General features: G+C 41.3%; 1 protein-coding gene across 2 annotated transcripts in view; it reads left to right on the forward strand.

The window, feature by feature from the left end:
• The window catches only part of DIXDC1 (DIX domain containing 1), a 275,645-nt gene that overhangs the window by 100,538 nt on the left and 152,505 nt on the right, over positions 1–22,602 (forward strand). For both annotated transcript variants that reach the window (XM_073602439.1, XM_073602438.1), the window contains 3 exons: positions 505–630; positions 5,438–5,687; positions 16,423–16,530. In XM_073602439.1, coding sequence (XP_073458540.1) covers positions 505–630; positions 5,438–5,687; positions 16,423–16,530 — 484 coding nt within the window. The remainder of the gene's footprint in view (positions 1–504; positions 631–5,437; positions 5,688–16,422; positions 16,531–22,602) is intronic.

A 22,602-nucleotide genomic window follows, 5' to 3' on the forward strand; every position in this document is an offset into this window, starting at 1 on the left:
AATGAGAAAGCAGGCATCCACATTCTCTGCATTGACTGGCCTTTAGAAGGGGTTGGCATGTTTGAGTAAGTAGAGTAAGAGAAAAGCCTACTGTTATGATGATAAAAGATACTCTGCCATAGCAACCCACTTGTGCACCACAGAATGTACCTGGGCACCATACAGGGAATAACTCAGTACAGTATGTGCAGAAGACAGTAGATTGATGGCTGCAGCACCACAAGTGCAGCTATTCTAATTTAAATAAGCTACCCAATGACAGCCACCTAGCTGTCCAAGGTGGGCAAAGAGCACATGGCATATATGCACCACCTGTCAAAATAGTAACACTGTGGCTAGTGAGTGCACAATTCTATAGTTAAACTGTCATCTGAGGATAGTGGGAATCGAGTCCACACTCATCAGTATACATGCTGTGCTATCGGCAAAAAGGTTTTAATTAAATGCTTGATAATTAATATAGGCTAATGAATGCATTAGAATCGTTGCTTTTCTCTCCTACAGCCGGTGAGAAGCTCAGTGGAATTCATCAGCAGCCAAATAACACACAGGAAATGAAGGAAAATGTGGAACAAGTACTACAATTTATGGCTTCTAAAAAGATCAGGATGCATCAAACAACAGCAAAAGGTAGGCGTAGCAGTGTGAAGTTCAGTTCATCGTTTCTTATAGTTGGACACTAAGTTATATTACTCTATGGATGAAAAAATCTACATGGCACTATGAAAATTGGGTGTCCTGGGCAGCTGCCCTGCCTTTTATCCCTGCTGTGGCCAAACTGGTATTGGATTGTCTGTGAATGTTTTCATTTATCCAGGTCATGGTGTAGCTAATAATAGTCATATTCAACTGGACCTGTTCTGCAAAGTTATAGATTTTTGCTACCTATCCAAGCTGCTTCTTTGGATCTGCTGAGTGTCAGGAACATGCCTCAGGATTTATAGTTATACTTGTAAATCGTCATCTTAATCCAGTCACACTGAGGGAAGGTGTGAAATTTGTGACACAACCCTTTTCTAATGATATAATCCAATAACCTTCTTGTAATAAAGTTTGGGCCATGTGTTATTCATTTGAGGTACATTGCTGTGGTAGAGATTTTAAAACAGCCTTACATGTGGTTGACAGATGGTGTCAAAGGTCCCCACCCCATTTAGGGATAGTTGTTCCAGTTTAACATAGATAGCCACCTTTGTGCATCTTTCAAAAATTTGTACTCACTAGCACTTCATCATATACTCTGTTTCAATCTTTTTAGATTTGCAACAAGTTGACTTTAAAGTGAACTTTTGCATTGCCCTTGTGCAACAAAGAAACAGGTTATCTTGAATGTCCCTCTTCCCTGTATCACATAGACACCCTTCTTTCCTATTGCCCCCCCCCCCCATTTACAGTGCCTTGATAAAGTATTCATACCCCTTGAAATTTTCCACATTTTGTCATGTTACAACCAAAAACGTAAATGTATTTTATTGGGATTTTATGTGATAGACCAACACAAAGTGGCACATAATTGTGAAGTGGAAGGAAATGATAAATGGTTTTCAAAATTTTTTACAAATAAATATGAAAAGTGTGGCATGCATTTGTTTTCAGCCCCCTTTACTCTGATACCCCTAATTAAAATCTAGTGGAATCAATTGCCTTCAGAAGTCTAATTAGTAAATAGAGTCCACCTGTGTGTAATTTAATTTCAGTATAAATACAGCTGTTTCTGTGAAGCCCTTAGGTCTCGTTCACATGAACGATCCGTTCAGGTCCACCTGTCAGTTTTTTAGGCAGACCTGAACGGACCCTCCATAGACCTCTATGGAGCGTCGGATGTCAGCGGTGACATGTCCACTGCCATCCGACCCGCTCCGATCCGAAAAAGTGTAACGGAGGAAAAACCTACTTTTCCATCCGTTATCAGATCGGGTGACGACGGACTCTACAGTCCGTTGTCATCCGATCCCCCATAGGGGAGAGCGGCACTGTGACAGGTCCATCGCTGCACAGTGTGCAGCGATGGACCTGTCATCTGCCTGCTCAGCGGAGATCCACGGAGCGATCCCCGCTGAGCAAGCGGATGTTCACGGGGCGGATCATCACGGATCCGTCCCATGTGAAAGGACCCTTAGAGGTTTGTTAGAGAACCTTTAGTAAACAATCCGCATCATGAAGGCCAAGGAACACACCAGACAGGTCAGGGATAAAGCTGTGGAGATGTTTAAAATAGGGCCAGGTTATAAAAAATATCCCAAGCTTTAAGCATCTCATGGAGCACTGTTCAATCCATCATCCAAAAATGGAAAGAGTATGGCACAACTGCAAACCTACCAAGACATGGCTGTCCACCTAAACTGACAGGCCAGGCAAGGAGAGCATTAATCAGAGAAGCAGCCAAGAGGCCGATGGTAACTCTGGAGGAACTGCAGAGATCCATAGCTCATGTGGGACAGTCTGTCCACAGGACAACTATTAGTCGTGCACTCCACAAATCTGGCCTTTATGGAAGAGTGGCAAGAAGAAAGCCATTGTTGAAAGAAAGCAATAAGAAGTCCCATTTGCGGGCTTTCTTGTGCACCATCTTCAGAAGAGGCTTCCTTCAGGGATGACAGCCATGCAGACCAATTTGATGCAGTGTGCATTGTATGGTCTGAGTACTGACAGGCTGACCCCCCCCCCCCCCACCCCTTCAACCTCTGCAGCAATGCTGGCAGCACTCATACGTCTATTTCCCAAAGACAACCTCTGGATATGAAGCTGAGCACGTGCACTCAACTTCTTTGGTCGACCATGGTGAGGCCTGTTCTGAGTGGAACCTGTCCAGTATGGTCTTGGCCACCGTGCTGCAGCTCAGTTTCATGGTCTTGGCAATCTTCTTATAGCCTAGGTCATCTTTATGTAGAGCAACAATTCTTTTTTCAGATCCTCAGAGAGTTCTTTGCCATGAGGTGCCGTGTTGAACTTTCAGTGACCAGTATAAGAGAGTGAGAGCGATAACACCAAATTTAACACACCTGCTCCCCATTCACACCTGAGACCCTGTAACACTAACGAGTCACATGACAGCGGGAAGGGAAAATGGCTAATTGGGTCCAATTTGGACATTTTCACTTAGGGTTGTACTCACTTTTTGTTGCCAGCGATATAGACTTAAATGACTGTGTGTTTTGTTTTTTTGAGGTGACAGCAAATTTACACTGTTATACAAACTGCATACTCACTACTTTACATTATAGCAAAGTGGCATTTCTTCAGTGTTGTCACATGAAAAGATATAATAAAATATTTACAAAAATGTGAGGGGTGTACTCACTTTTGTGAGATATTTAGATTTAGAGTGCAGCAAGACCTGGAAACACCATGCAGAGGATATTCGTACTAAATATGACATACTAAAGGGAGCACTTTTCTTTGTACTTTTTTCAAACTATGTTTTTCTAGAATAGATTTCTTTATTTTGTATGAATTTTTAATATTGTAAATAAGAATTATGTTTTTATCATAACAAACTGTGTAAGTGGTGCCTTAAAAGTCCAAATGTCCTTGTCTGTTAATTTTAGAATGATTTTTTAGATGTGGAACCAAACTAAGACCACCACAAATCTAGACCTTTGTGGTCATCTATATAAAGTGTGCAGGACGCTAGGGTTAGGTCCTAAAGAGGGACTGTTTGAAGGTAATGTTGAGTACTCAGGGTTTCTCACCCATGCAGGATGAGGGGTTCCAAAATAGTCTGGCTAGAGAGGAGAGGACTGACTTTCAGTGCTTTCTAAATTGCAAAGTTCTTATTAGGTACCTCCCATTTTGGAGGTGCAAAGAGTTTTGGATAGAAAGTACCTCCAAACCCTGATTACAGGGACTTTGGTCCCGAAGGGGTTAATCCAAGTACACCAGAGTCCAAAAATGGAAGAAAAAACAGTCGGGCCCCTAAGTGTGAATAAGTGAGCAGGACACACCAGAGTGAACAGGCTGGTCTTGCTTAGGACTGAGCCAAGTCTGCTGAACTGCAGAAAACCTCTTCTTTGGTACCCCAGAATCAGACAGGGAAACTCCAAACCCCCATGTGGTACGGGCACAGTGGCAACGAGCCAATTTCTTTATTTCTGTACCAGGACCTGATTGACTATATTCTGCTGAAGACAATCTGTTTTTCTGTTTTGCCTCTTTTCTTTTGGAATAAAAGGAGCCGTTTGCTTTTACAAACATGCTTGGCTAATAATCTCGGCCCTTTATATGACATATGACCGCTGAACTGGGGTGATGATGCAGTGCATATGTGTTCACTACAAAGATGTAAACGTGGGAAAAAACTTTACATTTTTTTTTCAAATTTCCATGCTTATAGTTGGAAGTTTGAAGCTCACACACATGTACATCGTGTCAACTCATATACTGTATACTCATCAGGTCCTGAGGTTGGCATTACATGGCCCAACAATTAACATGCAGAGGACCTGATTGCAGTATCTCTTGCAGTATCTGGTGAATATTGGGCCACATTGAGAAATAATGAGAGATAAGGGAGATGCAATTTAACATATACCTCAGTGTTTATCATTCTATGCCGTATTTACAGCATATTGTTGATTCACATTTACACATCTGAAACATGACAGCATACATGCAGATATGAACATCACTCTGCTTTTGTTAACGGTGACTGGAACTGGTGAGATTATCTCATGTTGCGGCACAGACTCCTAGGGGTTTTTTTTTTTTAAAATAATTTAACTAGACCAATATCACAAGCATTTGCCCAGCCATCACAGATTCTGACCATATTTTGCTTAATATGTTACTTTCCTTCGATCGTCAGCTCCATCTAATGGCCATAATGCTTTTTTTTTTCATGACTTACCTCAATCAGGAAAATACCTCATTATGGCCACTATACGGAGCTGACAATCATAGTAAATAAATAAACATAGTAAGCAAAATATGGTCAGATCTTGTCATGTCTGGGAAATGCTTGTGACATTCGTCTAACATTTTTTTTTTTTTTTTATAGATAGACCCCCTAGTTTTGGATTTAATTTGCAGTGTAGTTCCAGGAGAGGTCGGGAAAGGCAGGACCAAATGCAGCTTTTATAGGTAACGGGGACATTTAGGACTATTTAGGGTTGATTTACTAAAGGCAAATAGACTGTGCACTCTTTATGTGCAGTTGCCCCAGAGCTTAGTTAATGAAGTGAAGCTTCACTTTTCAAAGAATGCCCAATCACACGCAAGGAAAATAAATAAAAAAAAGCATTTTTGCTTGCGAATGATTGGCTGAATGAAGTCAGCAAAGCTTCATCTCATTTACTAACCTCTGGATCAAATGCACTTACAGAGTGTACAGCCTCTTTGCCTTTAGTGAATCCACCCTGATATCTCTTGATCATTTTGACATGCTTTTTTTCTTAGAAGGTAAACTAAGATTATATAAATTTTCTTTCTTTTTCCACAGATATAGTTGATGGAAATTTAAAATCCATTATGAGAATTATACTCACACTGGCAGCCCATTTTAAACCTGTGTCAGGACGATCCGTCAACCACAATGTGCAGGGAGCAACTGGAAAGGGCCAGTCCAATTTCTCTGCCAATCATCGCCCTCAGTCTACTACAGCAATGGCCCAGGGTGCAGCTGCTGCTCTTGCTGATGTTCGACTGGACATGTCACTCTCAGGACGAGATATTTCCCGCTACAGACAGGGGTAAGTTATCATGTGGACCCTATGCAATGAACTCTGTGTACATGATGATGTTAAAAATTGAATGACAGTCTACAGATAATTTAGTTTCTTTAAATATGCCCATTAATATGCATTGTGCATAGTTTTCCTATTGAATATCTACAGTCAGAACGTTTGGCCTACAAATTTCCAGGAAACAAATGAAATCAATCAGGAAACTGCTAATTATATCCAGCAAACAGCGAAAGTTAAAGAACAACAGAAACTCCACTAACTTTACTTCGATCAGTATTCTCTGTAATCCACTCCTGCCAGATTTAAAAGAGCTCCTTACAAGTGGGATGGGTATGATGGCTGCACGCAGTTGGTAGCTGTTACTGTCTCTGCTTGCGGTATCACCACTTGGATTCAAGCTACTGTGACATGTAGTTGGTGACTCTAATGCCGCGTACACAAGACCGGACTTTTCGGCATCAAAGGTCCGACGGAACGAATCTGTCGGACAATTCTATGGTGTGTGTGGGCTTCATCCGACCTTTTCTGTCTAAAAATCTGACGGACCTTAGAAATAGAACAAGTTTCAAATCTTTCTGACGGACTCAATTCCTATCGAAAAATCCATTTGTCTGTATGCTAGTCCGACGGACCAAAAACAACGAAAGGGCAGCTATTGGCTACTGGCTATGAACTTCCCTATTCTAGTTCGGTCGTACGTCATCACGTTCGAAATTATCGGACTTTGGTGTGATCATGTGTAGGCAAGTCCATTTCCATCGAGAAGTCCTTCGGAGTTCAGTCCGACGAGAAGTCCGCTCGTGTGTACGCGGCATAAGGCCCCTTTACATCAAGGTGTCTTGCTGTTGTGCATGCCTCCCCCACCAGGAATGGACAGGTGCAGTTGGACCTCAGCTAGTTGGATAGGGCTGAATGCTGTACTGAGCGGGGCTCACATTTAGGACTAATGGCCCATACACACGATCCGAAAATCGGACAAAAAATACTGCTTTCGACGTGATCGTATGCTAATCGGATGGTTAGTACAGAGCTTTCGAGAGCCGATCACGACAATTCATCCGGTATTATTCGACCGGACAAGCATGAAAATTTTCCTCGTACGATACCAGATCGTACGATTTTCATTTAGTCAGTACAGTTGTCGTCCGAAAATACAATACAAATACATTACAACACATGACATCACTTCCGATTTTTTTTTCTGTTGTACGAGAATTTTCGTGACTTCAGTAACTTATGCAATTTCTACTTGCGACTATTAAGCAAAAACAGTTGTGTGTGTACGGGCCATTAGGCCCAGAATACAGAAGCCATGTATGTATAACAAAATTAAGCCCTGAACAAGTAAGCTCCTTTTGACTAGAGTTTTCCTATAATATAATATGTGGATTAACAAAGTATGATGCCCTGTGCTTAGAGAACATTATTTTATATTGCCTTTCAGAGGCAGGAGCTTTCAGCTTTGTTCCCATTTTGCTGTGAGAGACCATGCTGTCACTTACAGCTCAAAGGTTGTACTCCTGTCAAGAACCAATCAGCATGGTTCCTGATCATGTCATCATCACTATGTCAGCTATAACATGGTGATCACGTGAAGTTTGTTAATTACCATACCTATACTGTCAGTTTATTCCCCTCTCTGTGTATTTGCTTTTCACAGAGATTGTGCACACCTGTATACCCCTATGGATCGGAGCAATTTTTACTGCTCTGCTATGGGCCTGTTTATTCAACAATACATTGCTTATTGTTTAAAGATGACATTTAATCTGCTTATATTTTGCCTTACCTGGTCTCTCCTTTAGGCCTCTTGCACACAATACTCCTGTTTGAGCATCTATTTTTTCAGCCAATTTTTTTTGGTATGTATTTGCAGGTATTTTCACGCATATGCATTTGAGCAATGTTGCGCATTTGCACTCAAATATATTCTAACATTCACAATATGTTAATGGACAATTGCGCGCAAATATGCAAATACTCGTGCATTTGCACGCATGAGTCGTAAATTACTGACTAAAAATGCAAATTTTTCTATTTTTTTTTTTTTTACTGAAGAATACACGCCTGTGTGAATAGGCACATTACAATTAATTTTATTACATACCTTATTTTAGTATTAATATTATGCAGCGCTAAGGACAACCAATAAATGAAAATACCAAAATTATTAAAAATTATTAAAACATAATATCATAATTAATAAGGTGAAAAATTACCATAATAATTTATGACCACTGTAGGATATGTGTATAATGAGATACTAAAATTAATAGTGTCAAATAAACCAAAAAGAGCACATAAAAAGTCCCATCACAAATAGTGCGATTACAAAAATTCCATATATAAAGTTCATAAACGTAAAAAAGAAGAAGAACTAATCCAAAATCCGTGATAAAGGAAATCCAATCTCCCAAAAAGTGAATACACCCAAGTGGATATGAGGCTCCTTACCGACTCAAAAGACCAACAAAGGTCTATCCAGGCATATGGGAGATTACAGGTTTCCCAATAACCTATACCAGCATCTGGGTCTGTGGCTGAGGCTGTATGGCTCCGGAAATAAAAGCAAGAAAGGCTCCCATAGTGTAATTGTTCCAATCAATAATATTTAATGAATAAAAAGATGCACTTACAAGTAGTTCAAATAAACGAGTGTCAGAGTAATCTCAATGATACAGCGTCTCCGCAGGCTTCCCGCTGTGCATATGGGTGTGGCCTATGACGCTGACGTCACTATGCTGTTCCTCTTTGCTGAACTGGATGGGAAGTGTATGCACAGCGGGAAGCCTGCGGAGACGCTGTATCATTGAGATTACTCTGACACTCGTTTATTTGAACTACTTGTAAGTGCATCTTTTTATTCATTAAATATTATTGATTGGAACGATTACACTATGGGAGCCTTTCTTGCTTTTATTTCCGGAGCCATACAGCCTCAGCCACAGACCCAGATGCTGGTATAGGTTATTGGGAAACCTGTAATCTCCCATATGCCTGGATAGACCTTTGTTGGTCTTTTGAGTCGGTAAGGAGCCTCATATCCACTTGGGTGTATTCACTTTTTGGGAGATTGGATTTCCTTTATCACGGATTTTGGATTAGTTCTTCTTTTTTACGTTTATGAACTTTATATATGGAATTTTTGTAATCGCACTATTTGTGATGGGACTTTTTATGTGCTCTTTTTGGTTTATTTGACACTATTAATTTTAGTATCTCATTATACACATATCCTACAGTGGTCATAAATTATTATGGTAATTTTTCACGTTATTAATTATGATATTATGTTTTAATAATTTTTAATAATTTTGGTATTTTCATTTATTGGTTGTCCTTAGCGCTGCATAATATTAATACTAATATCTAGAGTATGTGTCTGACTCTTTTATGCTGGCTGCTTTGGTAATTTGGGTTAAAACCTTGTTTTTTATTAATGTGTTTTTAGTCTGTAAAGGTTAATCCCTTATAGCTACCAATCAATTATTGGGTTTCTAGCGCAGCGTTAACCCTTTTTGGGTTTTTTTACATACCTTATTTTAGACCCAGTGTTATCATCACTAGATCTCTGTGCTTCTCAGTGCAATGCAGGCAGATTATGGCTGTTGGGGGGGGTCCAGCAGGGTGCTGCTCCTCTCAGGTAGGATGGCTCTTGAGAAGGGTTATGCAATATCAAAATAATGTGATGGGTGGATATCAGTCTGGAGGAGGGGCATTCCTAGGCAGGATGTATTTGCATGCAGAGATACTTAGGTAACACTGATATGATGCTAAACCTCCATGATTAAAATAATTCAAATCCACTGAATGAAAGGGGTGGGTAAGGAATGATAAGGCAGGAGAGGAAAGGGTCTAGATGATGCTGGAAATAAAGCAGGCTCTATCTGACTTGCTGTGGCTTCTAATGCACACTGTGAAAAGGTCCCTGTGTGCAGTCAAATCAGAGTAAGCTATTTTAGAACGTATGAACGTTACTTGGCCTGGTGTAGGCCGTAACTTATTGACTGAGTCATCCCCTGAGCTAGAATGTGGAAGACAAAGGAGGACCGCTAGGATTAGTGTGGTTACTAGTACACTTATCCTTTAAAGCGGGGGTCCACCTATCTATCGGTTTGTTTTTTTTGGAGTTCATTCACAAACTTTTCTTCTCATGATTATCTACTCACATGTTCTGTGTAATAAGTCCGCCTGTGTCAGATTTCGTTGTAAAGAATAACTTATAAAATTCACTGAAGGCGGTTTCCATCTTCATTGTGGGCATTTGAAGCCCACAAGCATGTATTTCCTGGATGCGGTGAATGTTGTGCTCCCAGCATTCACAGAGATGTTGTGATGACGCTGTTGCACAATGCATGCTGGGAAGCCTGAGACTAGCTCCCAGGGGACTGTGGGAGGTCTGGGAGAAGCTAGAAACACACCTACTCCCATGGGAGGAAAACCAGGAAGTGCTAAGAAGATTAGAAAAAAAAAGGTAATTACGGCGATTTAAATTTTTTTACACAGCATGTCAGCATCTAGGCAAGGAAGAGAATGCATAGAGATAATGTTCAAAATTTGGGTGGAACCCCGCTTTAATTCATGTTACAATGCAAACAGATTTTGCAGCCTCATACTCCATAAAAAGACTTATATCACCTACGCCAGACCGGATGGGGCTGAGTGGTGCACTTAGCGGTATGTACGTTTAGGGCAGTGTGGGCCCAGGGACAAATGTCCAGGATGCAAGCAGTCTGCATTTTGAGCATTCATCCTTGGGCACATACTACCCTAAATAAAAGTACTTCTGAATGCGCTGTCCAGCGACATTGATTGTCAGACTCTCAGAGTTTGAAAAAGTTGCTGGCAGTGGGGCTGGTCTGTGTGCCTGTTCCCTCCAGCCGCAGCTTAAACCCAAAGCCTCATGCATCAGGGCTAAAATACCCAGTGTGCAGGAGGTGTAATTGGGTGGAATATTGTATGCTCTATGATAAATCGTGCCGCGCTAATAATAAGTGGTAAATCTTAACAACCATAGACATTATACATTGAAATTACAAAACATTAGAATTATTCCATGTGATAATATAGTGCCATGTGCAAAAATAAAGTGCAGGGACCCCAGATGATGTCTAAGTAGACGAAACACGTCGGATCGAGGCCTGTCCGGGCCATTGCGTACTACACGTTCTTCACCATTTGGATGTATTGAGAGGCGTTTTATATACTTGTTGAATGTAAGTGTTCTGAACTTTTAAAATAAATCTCCATTGTTACGGTTTTACAGTATGTGGAGATGTTTTGTCTTTTTTGGGATGGATGACCGTTGTTCTGCAACTAAGAGAGGTGACCCGGCTGTAATGGTGGAGCTGTTGCCCCTGAAAGTTGCCATTTGGATTGTCCCCTAGGAAGCTGCTACCGAAGTGTTCTCTCGTTGATATATACATTTCGGCCTGTTTGAGTCCACAAGCTTTGGTATGCGCATATAACCCTCTATGGTGGCGGATAATTTTCACTGCGGTGATCTACACATGAATTACCATGATTACCATTCACAATTACTGGAGAATTGTTTGGTTCAAATACCGGGATTTTTTGCACTATATAAGTGCACTGTCACTTTTCTTGGTTCCTTGCACTTTATTTTTTCACATGGCACTTTGTTATATTATAATGATTCCAATGTTTTGTAATTTTAATGTATAATGTCTATGGTTTAGATTTATCACTTATTAGCGCAGCATTTTTTCTCATACAGTTTTCTACACAAATGTTTTGTCGTTGTCCTTTGTGGTGCTAAAAGCTTCCAACTTTAGACACTATTAGTGCAGTATTCTTTAGAAAAATTGGAATATATGCTCACTCACTTGTTACTCTAAATTATACATACTGCATACACAAACAATTATGGTTGATGTGACCATGGGAGATCAATGATACTTTAATGAGTAATTAGTTTTATTCATTTCCAATACCATGCTGTGTTATGTAGAGCCAAGTGTTTTAATTTATCAATAGAGAAATCCACATACATGCATGCTGAAAAATGATACAGCCCTAGTGAGTTTTTGGATTCTGAGCTATCATCGGTGCTCTGATTTACACTAACATACTTGCTCAGAGTGCGGCAACAGGCATTCAGTATCCCTAGCAGATGCTTCATGCTTTGCTGTCTGGCTGCCTGGTCACTTTGTTCTGCGATAGATAAGCAGCACAAAGTGTTATCATTCCAAGGTGATGAGTTCATTGTCTTTCATATGTGTATCTTGGTTAGGAATCTCAGGTGTGATTGATGAAGATTAGTACCTTTTCTTAAGATAAAGTCAATAAGCAGCTCATAAATGCACTGATTTCTTACTTAAGCCAGCCATACATTATTATTATTAATATTTAAGGTACTTATATAGCGCTGTCAATTTACGCAGCACTTTACATATACATTGTATATTCACATCGGTCCCTACCCTCAAGGAGCTTAAAATCTAAGGTCCCTAACTCACATTCATATACTAGGGCCAATTTAGACAGAAGCCAATTAACCTACCAGCATGTCTTTGGAGTGTGGGAGGAAACCGGAGTACCCCGGAGGAAACCCACACAGGCACAGGGAGAACATGCAAACTCCAGGCAGGTAGTGTCGTGGTTGGAATTCGAACCAACGACCGTTTTTACTGCTAGGCAAGAGTGCTACCCACACTACACCACTGTGCAACCTATACATGGATTGAAATTCGGCTACTTCAGTAGGAAACAGCTGAATTTAAATTTATGTGTGGGCAGGCTCATTGACCTCTGTACAGCCATGCATTTGGGTTTTTCACAGTTGATCAATGGCACCAGGCTTTAGCCAGCGACACTAATCAGTGTATTCCGACAGCGGGGAAGTCTCCCTACTGTCAGAATACATTAACTCAGCGGTGAGGATTTCCCCATCTACAGTGCCTTGCAAAAGTATTCACCCACCTTGGCTTTTTACCTATTTTGTTATATTACAGCCTTTAGTTAATGTTTTTTTAATCTGAATTATATGTGATGGATCAGAACACAATAGTCTAAGTTGGTGAAGTAAAATTAGAAAAATATATACATAAAACTATTTTTCAGAAATAGAAAACTGATAATTGCCATGTGCATATGTATTCACCCCCTTTGTTATGAAGCCCATAAAAAGCTCTGGTGCAACCAATTACCTTCAGAAGTCACATAATTAGTGAAATGATGTCCACCTGTGTGCAATCTAAGTGTCACATGATCTGTCATTACATATACACACCTTTTTGAAATGCCCCAGAGGCTACAACACCTAAGCAAGAGGCCCCACTAACCAAACACTGCCATGAAGACCAAGGAACTCTCCAAACAAGTAAGGGACAATGTTGTTGAGAAGTACAAGTCAGGGTTAGGTTATAAAAAAATATCCCAATCTTTCATGATCCCTAGGAGCACCATCAAATCTATCATAACCAAATGGAAAGAACATGGCACAAGAGCAAACCTGCCAAGAGACGGCTGCACAGGAAAACTCATGGACTGGGCAAGGAGGGCATTAATCAGAGAGGCAGCACAGGGACCAAAGGTAACCCTGGAAGAGCTGCAGAGTTCCACAGCAGAGACTGGAGTATCTGTAAATAGGACGACAATAAGCCGTAGGCTCCATAGCGTTGGGCTTTATGGCAGAGTGGCCAGAAGAAAGCCATTACTTTCAAAAAACAAAATGGCAGGTTTTAAGTTTGCCTAAAGGCATGTGGGAGACTCCCAAAATGTATGGCAGAAGATGCTCTGGTCTGATGAGACTGAAATGTAACTTTTTGGCCATCAAAGAAAACTTTTTGGCCATCAAAGAAAACTCTACTGTATGTCTGGTGCAAACCCAACACATCACATCACCCAAAGAACACCATCCCCACAGTGAAACATGGTGGTGGCAGCATCATGCTGTGGGGATGTGTTTCAGCAGTCGGGACTGGGAAACTGGTCAGGGTTGAGGGATAGATGGATGGTGCTAAATACAAGGATATTCTTGAGCAAAACCTGTACCACTCTGTGTGTGATTTGAAGCTAGGACGGAGGTTCACCTTCCAGCAGGACAATGACCCCAAACACACTACTAAAGCAACACTTCAGTGGTTTAAGGGGAAACATGTAAATGTGTTGGAATGGCCTAGTCAAAGCCCAGACCTCAATCCGATAGAAAATCTGAGGTCAGACTGTTCACAAGCACAAACCATCCAACTCGAAGGAGCTGGAGCAGTTTTGCAAGGAGGAATGGGCAAAACACCCAGTGGTAAGATGTGATGCGACTTGGAGCTGTGATAGGCCCCAAAAGGTGGCTCTACAAGGTATTGACTTTAGGGTGAATAGTTATGCACATTGACTTTTTCTGTTATTTTGTCCTATTTGTTGTTTGCTTCACAATAAAAAAAAAATCTTCCAAGTTGTGGGCATGTTCTGTAAATTAAATGATACAAATCCTCAAACAATCCATGTTAATTCCATTTTGTGAGGCAACGAAACACGAAAAATGGCAAGGGGGGGTGAATACTTTTGCAAGGCACTGTACATCAAGTGTGTGGATGGGGGATTCGGGTCATTTTTTTAGTTCAACCCCCTGGCTAAATGTAATACAATTTGAGCCTTTGTACAAGGGGTGGCTCACTTTGTATCCCTGATAAAGTTTTCTGTTGACTCCATGGGACCTCAACCTGGGGTTGTCGGTCCTTCAGAGGCCACCATTTGAATCTGATTGGGATATTTCTCTCCCTCTTCTTTCACACAAGGTTATCTTTCATTTAGCTATTAATTTGATCCGGATGTCCGGACTGGCAGCTTTATCCTGTAAGAAATAGTTCTTGTTCACAAGGACAAAATTGTATTAAGGCTTCAGAACTCCTTTCTCCTAAGGGTGGTCTCAGTGTTTCATTTAAAGGGGTTGTAAAGGTAAATTTTTTTTTTCTTAAAAATAACAAACATGTTATACTTACCTTCACTGTGCAGCTCGTTCTGCACAGAGTGGCCCCGAACCTGGTCTTCTGGGGTCCCTCGGCGGCTGTTTCAGCTCCTCCCCGCAAGCATTAACCACCTTAATGCGAGCTCCCTCGCATGGTGGTTAGTGCTTGCGGGCACGCTCCCGTGATACATCCGGCGGCTATAGCCGCTCACTGTATCACTGGGCCCCGCCCCCCAGCGCGCCGCGTCATTGGATGTGATTGACAGCAGCGCGAGCCAATGGCTACGCTGCTTCCAATCCATCCACTGTAGCCAATCAGCGGCCAGGGTGAGCGAAGGAATAGATGTCGGGAACGCGAAGCTGACTTTCGAGGCATCAGGTAAGTAAAACGGGGGGGCTGGGGGCGGCGGTATTGTCAGAAGTTTTTTCACCTTAATGCATAGAATGCATTAAGGTGAAAAAATTTTTACCTTTACAACCCCTTTAAGTCAGGATATAGTGTTGCCTTCCCGTTGTCTGACACTGAAGCATAAGATATTTTCTCTCCACTGCCTGGATAAAGTGAGTTTTGTTTTTCTTGCAGCCTGACATTCTGTTTATGTTATCTGAGGGTTCTCAAAAGGTACAGAGGCTGCCTTTTGATCCACAATTGCTAGGTGGATTCAGCAGATCATTACTGATACTGGATGGATGGTACCTCCCTTCCTGTTGAAGGCTTACTCCACTAGAAGTGTAATGGTGCTTTGTGGACTTTCCAGCATTAGGCCTTGGTTTCTCAGATCTTAAAGCCTGGTTTCTCCACACACTTTTGCTAGATTTTACTAGGTGGGTGTCCAGGTCATAGGGGGCACCAAGGAAGATTGGAATAGGCAGCTGCACACCGCAACAGGATACCAATAAAAACTTCTTTTTTGTAATGTATACAGATGCAGTCACAGGAATGAATGGAAGGTTAACATGTTTCGCACATCTTGTGCTTAGTCACAACCCGAGGGGGTGCCAGCCTTTGTTAGAAGGTCCTCCAAGTTGCCTCGTTAGGGACCTTCTCAGTTTATTCCTCTTTTTGTTCCTGTTAAAAGGGTTGTTCTTCGTGTGCCTGCTAGCTGTTTGCTCTTGGCTGCTCCTTGTCCTGTGACGTATGATTTAAGGCTCACTTACATGGGCATCAAAAACACTGCATTTGGATCTGTACAACATATAGTTTTGTATGCATCTAAATGCAGCACTATAGTAATCAATGAGGCGCAATACACACAGCTGCATCTACAAGTAAAAATGTGTGCTGCATTTAGCTGCTTAAAAGAAAAAAAAAAAAGTACTAGGACATAGCTGTGTCCAGGGCTGCACAGATCTGCAGAGTTTATGTAAACAGGTTTAACGGGTGAAAGCCATTCGATGAATTGTACGAATCTAAACGTGAGTGCTTTAGGTATGTATTTTTTGCAGGGTCCTCTTCTAGCTCTGCCAGCAAAAACCTCTATTCCATGCAGATAATACAGGACTGAGTCAAGTTTTGCTATTTGCCAGTGTCCAGTCACCTAGCGGTGAAGCATAAGGCAGTGGTGTAAGAATTAACTCTCATTTTTCCTATGATGTATTTTATAAAAAGGGGATTTTACGGGTAAGTTAAAAATCCCATTATTCTACAGATACAGTAGAAGACAGATATATGCACATTTGCAATATTTCTGGATATCATTAGCAGTTTAATGGTTTCAGTTGTTCCCTGGAGTTACTCTTAATGCAATCTGCAGTTGCAAGTCTTTGATTTGAATGTATTACAATGAATAACCCCTTTTTAACATTTCTTCCTAGGAACAACAGCGTGGAAGAAGAGATCGGGAACCCATACTGGAGTGTGCGGGCGATGGTGAAGCAATATGAAGGTCATCAAGGGAGTGCATCTCCTTCTGGGTCATCCGGGTAGGCTTGTGCTTTTATATTGTTTTCTGCAGTAATAGAACATTTGTTTTTAAATGTAAACCAGTGGTTGGATTCTGATTGGTTGATAAGGGTTACTGCATTTAGCGATCAGCAATTGGGAACAAGTATTTTCATTTATGAGGTTGACTATGTACAGGCATACCCCACTTTTAAGTACACAATGGGGCTTATTTACTAAAGCTGGAAAGTGCAAAATCAGACTCACTTCTGCATAGAAACCAATGAGCTTGCAGGTTTTATTACCAAAGCTTAATTGAAGAAGCTGAGGTTAGACTCTCATTGGTTTCTATGCAGAAGTGAGCCTGATTTTGCACGTTCCAGCTCTAGTAAATAAACCCCAATGTGTACTTAAAAGTGGGGTATGCCTGTACTGTACTTTACATGTGTATAGATGCTATTAGATCAGGGGTGGTCAACTTACTTATATATAGAGGGTCCCAAATGCAACCTCTGACATCACCAAAGGGCAGCATATAAAATTCTGTGAAAATAATGCTATGGTCACCTGTCAGAGACTGTAGATACAACAGAAGACAGAGACTGCGAACATGCTATGGGAGATTGTCGGAGAATGTGCAATTGCTTCAGAAGACAGTCATAGACTGGAGGTCACTGTTGGTACAAATGTATAAAGCACCCCCCCAATTCCTGTTGCTCAGTGTTGAGAACATTCTGTGATAACCTTAGAACAGGGTTGGTCAATTTACTTAATGTAGGAGGCCTCAAGTTCAGCCTCTGACATAATCAAAGGGCCACACACAACATTCCGTGAATATACTACTACAGTAATAGACCAAACAGAAAAAGTTCAGCAGGGACCAGCTTCCCTGTCTCTGCTGAAGAAAAGCATCCCTACAACATGTAGCCACCACTATATTTCATGATGGGAATGGTGTGTTCAGGGTGATGTGCAGTGTTAGTTTTCCGCCTCACATAGTGTTTTGCTTTTAGGCCAAAAGGTTCAATGTTGGTCTCATCTGACCAGAGCACCTTCTTCCACATGTTTGCTGTGTCCCCCACATGGGCACTGCAAACAGGACTTTTTATGGCTTTTTTTCAACAATGGCTTTCTTCTTGCCACTCTTCCATAGGCCAAATTTGTGGCGTGCATGACTAATATTTGTCCTGTGGACAGATTCTCCCACCTGAGCTGTGATTCTCTGCAGCTCCTCCAAAGTAACCATAGGCCTCTTGGCTGCTTCTCTGATTAATGCTCTTCTTGCCCGGCCTGTCAGTTTAGGTGGACGGCCATGTCTTGGTAGGTTTGCAGTTGTACCATACTCTTTTAATTTTCGGATGATGTATTGAACAGTGCTCTGTGAGATGCTCAAAGCTTGGGATATTTTTTTTATAACCTAACCCTGCTTAAAACTTCTCCACAACTTTATCCCTGACCTGTCTGGTGTGTTCCTTGGCTTTCATGATGCTGTTTGTTCACTCTGGTTCTCTAACAAACCTCTGAGGGCTTCACAGAACAGCTGTACATATACTGAGATTAAATTACACACAAGTGGACTCTATTTACTAATTATCTCACAAAAGTGAGTACGCCCCTCAATATTTACAGTTTTGTAATTTTTTTATTATATCTTTTCATGTGACAACACTGAAGAAATTACACTTTGCTACAATGTAAAGTAGTGAGTGTACAGCTTGTATGACAGTGTAAATTTGCTGTCCCCTCAAAATAACTCAACACACAGACACATTATTGTCTAAACTGCTGGCAACAAAAGTGAGTAAACCCTTAAGTGAAAATGTCCAAATTCGGCCCAAGGTGTCAATATTTTGTGTGGCCACCATTATTTTCCAGGACTGCCTTAACCTCCCTGGCGGTAATCCCGAGTGCGGCTCGGGGTGAATTTTCAAAAGTGGTAACCCCAAGCCACACTCAGGATTGCATTGCAGTATCCTGGGAAAGTTACTTATCTTGTTCCCAGGATCCTGCGATGTCTCCCTGCTGTGTGTGTGGGCTGTGTCCTCCTCCCCGATGTACTGTGTGCCGGGCTTCGTTCCCTGCGAGCGTCGCAATGCACGCATGCATGAGACAGAGCCACGTGCCAAATTCAAAAAGTGCAAAAAACAAAACACATACAATATACTGTAATCTTACAGATTACATTACTGTTTAAAATAATTTAACATGCTTTTTGTCCTTAAAGTGGAGTTCCACCCACTTTTACAACTCTTCAGCATCCCTCACTAAACTGTGCACTGTAAACGAATTGGATATTTTTTTATTTTTTTTCTCAGCACTTATTGTATATCTGCTGTATTCATTTTTCACTTCCTACTCCCTGTCCGCGGCCCATCGCATAATTTCCTGTTTGCAATGCCTTCTGGGAAGGGGCGGCAACTTCCTCTGACACTGCCGTTGCTATGGAAACCTGACCTGAAACCTATTACACTGCTTGTGCTGCACTGAGCATGTGCGAGATCTGCAAGGATGAGATCCAGGAAGAAATACAGTCTGGCTTCAGATGCCCAGACTTAAGATGGCCACGGTCTGTTGTAAGTTTATAAAATAACAAACTACTGCTATAAACTAAAAAAACAGACCTTAGTTTACAGACTAACTTTACTAGAATACATTAAGCTTGTGTATTATAGGGGTATTTTTATTTAAAAAGTATCATTTCGGCCGGAACACCACTTTAATGCTTTGTGTAGTGCCCTGCATGCAGTTTTATATTATATATATATATATATATACTGTTCTTTCTGCCTGGAAACTTGAGATTGTCTATGTCAACCAAACAGTGTCCCTTTACTTCAAAAGTGGTTTTAGACCAGCTAGAAAACAGCGATAGTAAATTAGAACACGTGCAGAATTGAGTGATAGTGATTTGTGGGGAAATTCATCATCAAACACTGAAAGTAACGACAGCGACAATTCTGCAACTTTAAAATGTCAATAAAAAATGTCAGTGTTTTGATTTGATTACATTATTGAATAAATTATATTATTATTTGTTAGAATTATTTAGAGTTATTTTATTATAATTTATGATTTCTTGTTTCAAACTTTATCATACCTGGGATGCATACTAGACTCTTGTTTGGACAGATTTAAGTGAGTTATTGTATTCCTAAGAATTACAGGCCTACAATATAAAATGGCAAATGTTCAATGCGAAACAATGTACCGCATTGAGATGCAAAAGTCTGACATAATCATACTGCCAGGGAGGTTAACCCTCTTGGGCATGGAGTTCACCAGAGCTTCACAGGTTGCCACTGGAGTCCTCTTCCACTCCTCCATGACAACATTACTGAGCTGGTGGATGTTAGAGATCTTGCATTCCTCCACTATTTGAGGGTGCCCCACAGATGCTTAATAGGGTTTAGGTCTGGAGACATGCTTGGCCTGTCCATCACCTTTACCCACAGCTTCCTTAGCAAGGCAGTGGTCGTCTTGGAGGTGGTGTTTGGGGTCGTTATCATGTTGGAATAATGCTCTGCGGCCCAGTCTCCAAAGGGAGGGGATCATGCTCTGCTTCAGTATGTCACAGTACATGTTGGCATTAATGGTTCCCTCAATGAACTGTAGGTCCCCAGTGCCGGCAGCACTCATGCAGCCCCAGACCATGACACTCCCACCACCATGCTTGACTGTAGGCAAGGCACACTTGTCTTTGTACTCCTCACCTGGTTGCCGCCACACACGCTTGACACATTCTGAACCAAATAAGTTTATCTTGGTCTCATCAGACCACAGGACATGGTTCCAGTTATCCATGTCCTTAGTCTGCTTGTTTTCGGCAAACTGTTTGCGGGCTTTCTTGTGCATCATCTTTAGAAGAGGCTTCCTTCTGGGACGACAGCCATGCAGACCAATTTGATGCAGTGTGCAGCGTATGGTCTGAGCACTGACAGGCTGGCCCCCCCCCTCAACCTCTGCAGCAATGCTGGCAGCACTCATACGTCTATTTCCCAAAGACAACCTCTGGATATGATGCTGAGCACGTGCACTCAGCTTCTTTGGTCAACCATGGTGAGGCCTGTTCTAAGTGGAACCTGTCCTGTTAAACCGCTGTATGGTTTTGGCCACCGTGCTGCAGCTCAGTTTTAAGGTCATTTCTTCAGTGTTGTCACATGAAAAGATATAATAAAATATTTACAAAAATGTGAGGGGTGTACTCACTTTTGTGAGATACTGTAGATATATATATATATGTATATATATATATATATATATATATATATATATATATATATATAAAATGAAACATTTGGGGTGTTATATAACATCCAGTATAAATCTCACCTGGGTAGCAAAAAGATGCGACAAAGTTGACGCCCACAAGAGGTCACTATAGTGTATACTTTGGTTCACAGGTTATAAAAAAGGAAGCACATATCCAACTCTTGCAAGAGATAATTCCTGCCAAACTCAATATAATATAATATAATAAAGAGTATATGTGTGGCCACATGAGCGGCCGATGGCGGTTACGCAGATGATGATAAATGCTTCAAACTAAGGGAATGCTTATCACATGAGAGAAAGTATGGATATGAGCAAAATAACCGAGCCGTCACCCCAACATCAAAGAGCCATCCATAAAGGGTATACCCCCCTAGGGATTCATCCAACCCCACATGACAGTTTCTAGGTATTAAAACTTAGAGTGCATGCCATGACCAATTAGGTTCGAATGGTTGTCAAAAGCAAGTGTAAAACATATTGGACTTACCAGGAAGAATGTAAACAATTGCTCCCCATGTCATCAGCGAGAAATGCCCGCTAAATATGCCCCCCTTATAGTGTCCTGGTCTGGCATATTGAAACCCCCCGCCACGAGTGGTAGGTGACGTCACAAGACCCGACCCCCTACTGTACAGGCGCCACCTCCCGGCTGCATCATGGCGGATGTGCCAGGCCTCCACAAGTATTTTAAATTCAGGTTTTCGGATGTAGGTACTCTCAACATATCTTTACAGTAATAGGCACAATAATTTAATAATACCTTACCCAGTGAAGTGACTGGCCTCAGGTGATACACAGAGATGAAACAGATCCTCCTGCATAAGTTGTACCTGTTTATCTCCAGCCCTCTCTTCTCTACATCCCTTCAAACTGCTGAATTTATAATGCTTGTCTGACAGTTCAGAAAAAAGGGGACAAAGAGCTAAAAATACACTCTGCAGAGCTCAGTGAGGAGAGCTCTGAAAGCTGATTAGAGGGAAGATACACCCCCCCCCCCCTCCACACAGCTCACAGGAACAGAGTTGATGCTGTCAATCTGCTGGAGATTTTTTCAACTGGTGTCAGGAACACTTGTCAGAAATGCTGATAGCAGAAAAATTAAGCAAAAGACAGAAATTACACTTTGTGCTCTTAATTGAGACAAGTACACACTATTGAGGGATTTGCTTTGTTCATATTTCATGTCTGAGGTTTACAACCACTTTACTGGGTATAATATTGACACAGCCCCAAATGATTTACAAAGGCTCAAAACTGATATGGTCTAGAAACATTTAGACAAAATAAAGGTGAATAAAGCACCTGGACCAGATGGCTTATGCCCATGGGTCCTCAAAGAGTTGAGCTTTGCTATCCAACCCATTGTTTCCAATTTTTAGACCCTCTTTAATGACTGGCATGGCACACTGGATTTGCATAGTTTAAAGTGGAACTTCACTCTTTCAATCAACATTGACTACTTGGAATCCTTATGCTGCCAGCATTAGTAAATAGGTAGGAAAGTATATCATATTTATTAGTTTTAAACTGCTTTTTTACATTTATTTAATTACTTCCTGGGTTCCCTGCCTAGTCAAATTATGTCTTACATCCCAGGAGTCTTCAGGAGGGGAGAAAGGGTTTTCTCAGCCAAGCACACCCTCCTGCCTGCATGCTTGAGCTAATGGCAGGTGGATTCTAGGAAGTAAATGCTACATGAATCATCTGCCTTTACTCAAGATGGCCACATACAGAAATGCTAGGGGTGTGTTTTTCTACGTGATTTCTCAGCAAAATAAAGCATAGAGATATGGATGGATGGATGGGTGAGTTTGCTTTAAATATAAAAAAATTAATTAAAT

The sequence above is a fragment of the Aquarana catesbeiana genome, linkage group LG10 (genome assembly GCF_042186555.1).
Source record: "Aquarana catesbeiana isolate 2022-GZ linkage group LG10, ASM4218655v1, whole genome shotgun sequence".
Classification (NCBI taxonomy): domain Eukaryota; kingdom Metazoa; phylum Chordata; class Amphibia; order Anura; family Ranidae; genus Aquarana; species Aquarana catesbeiana.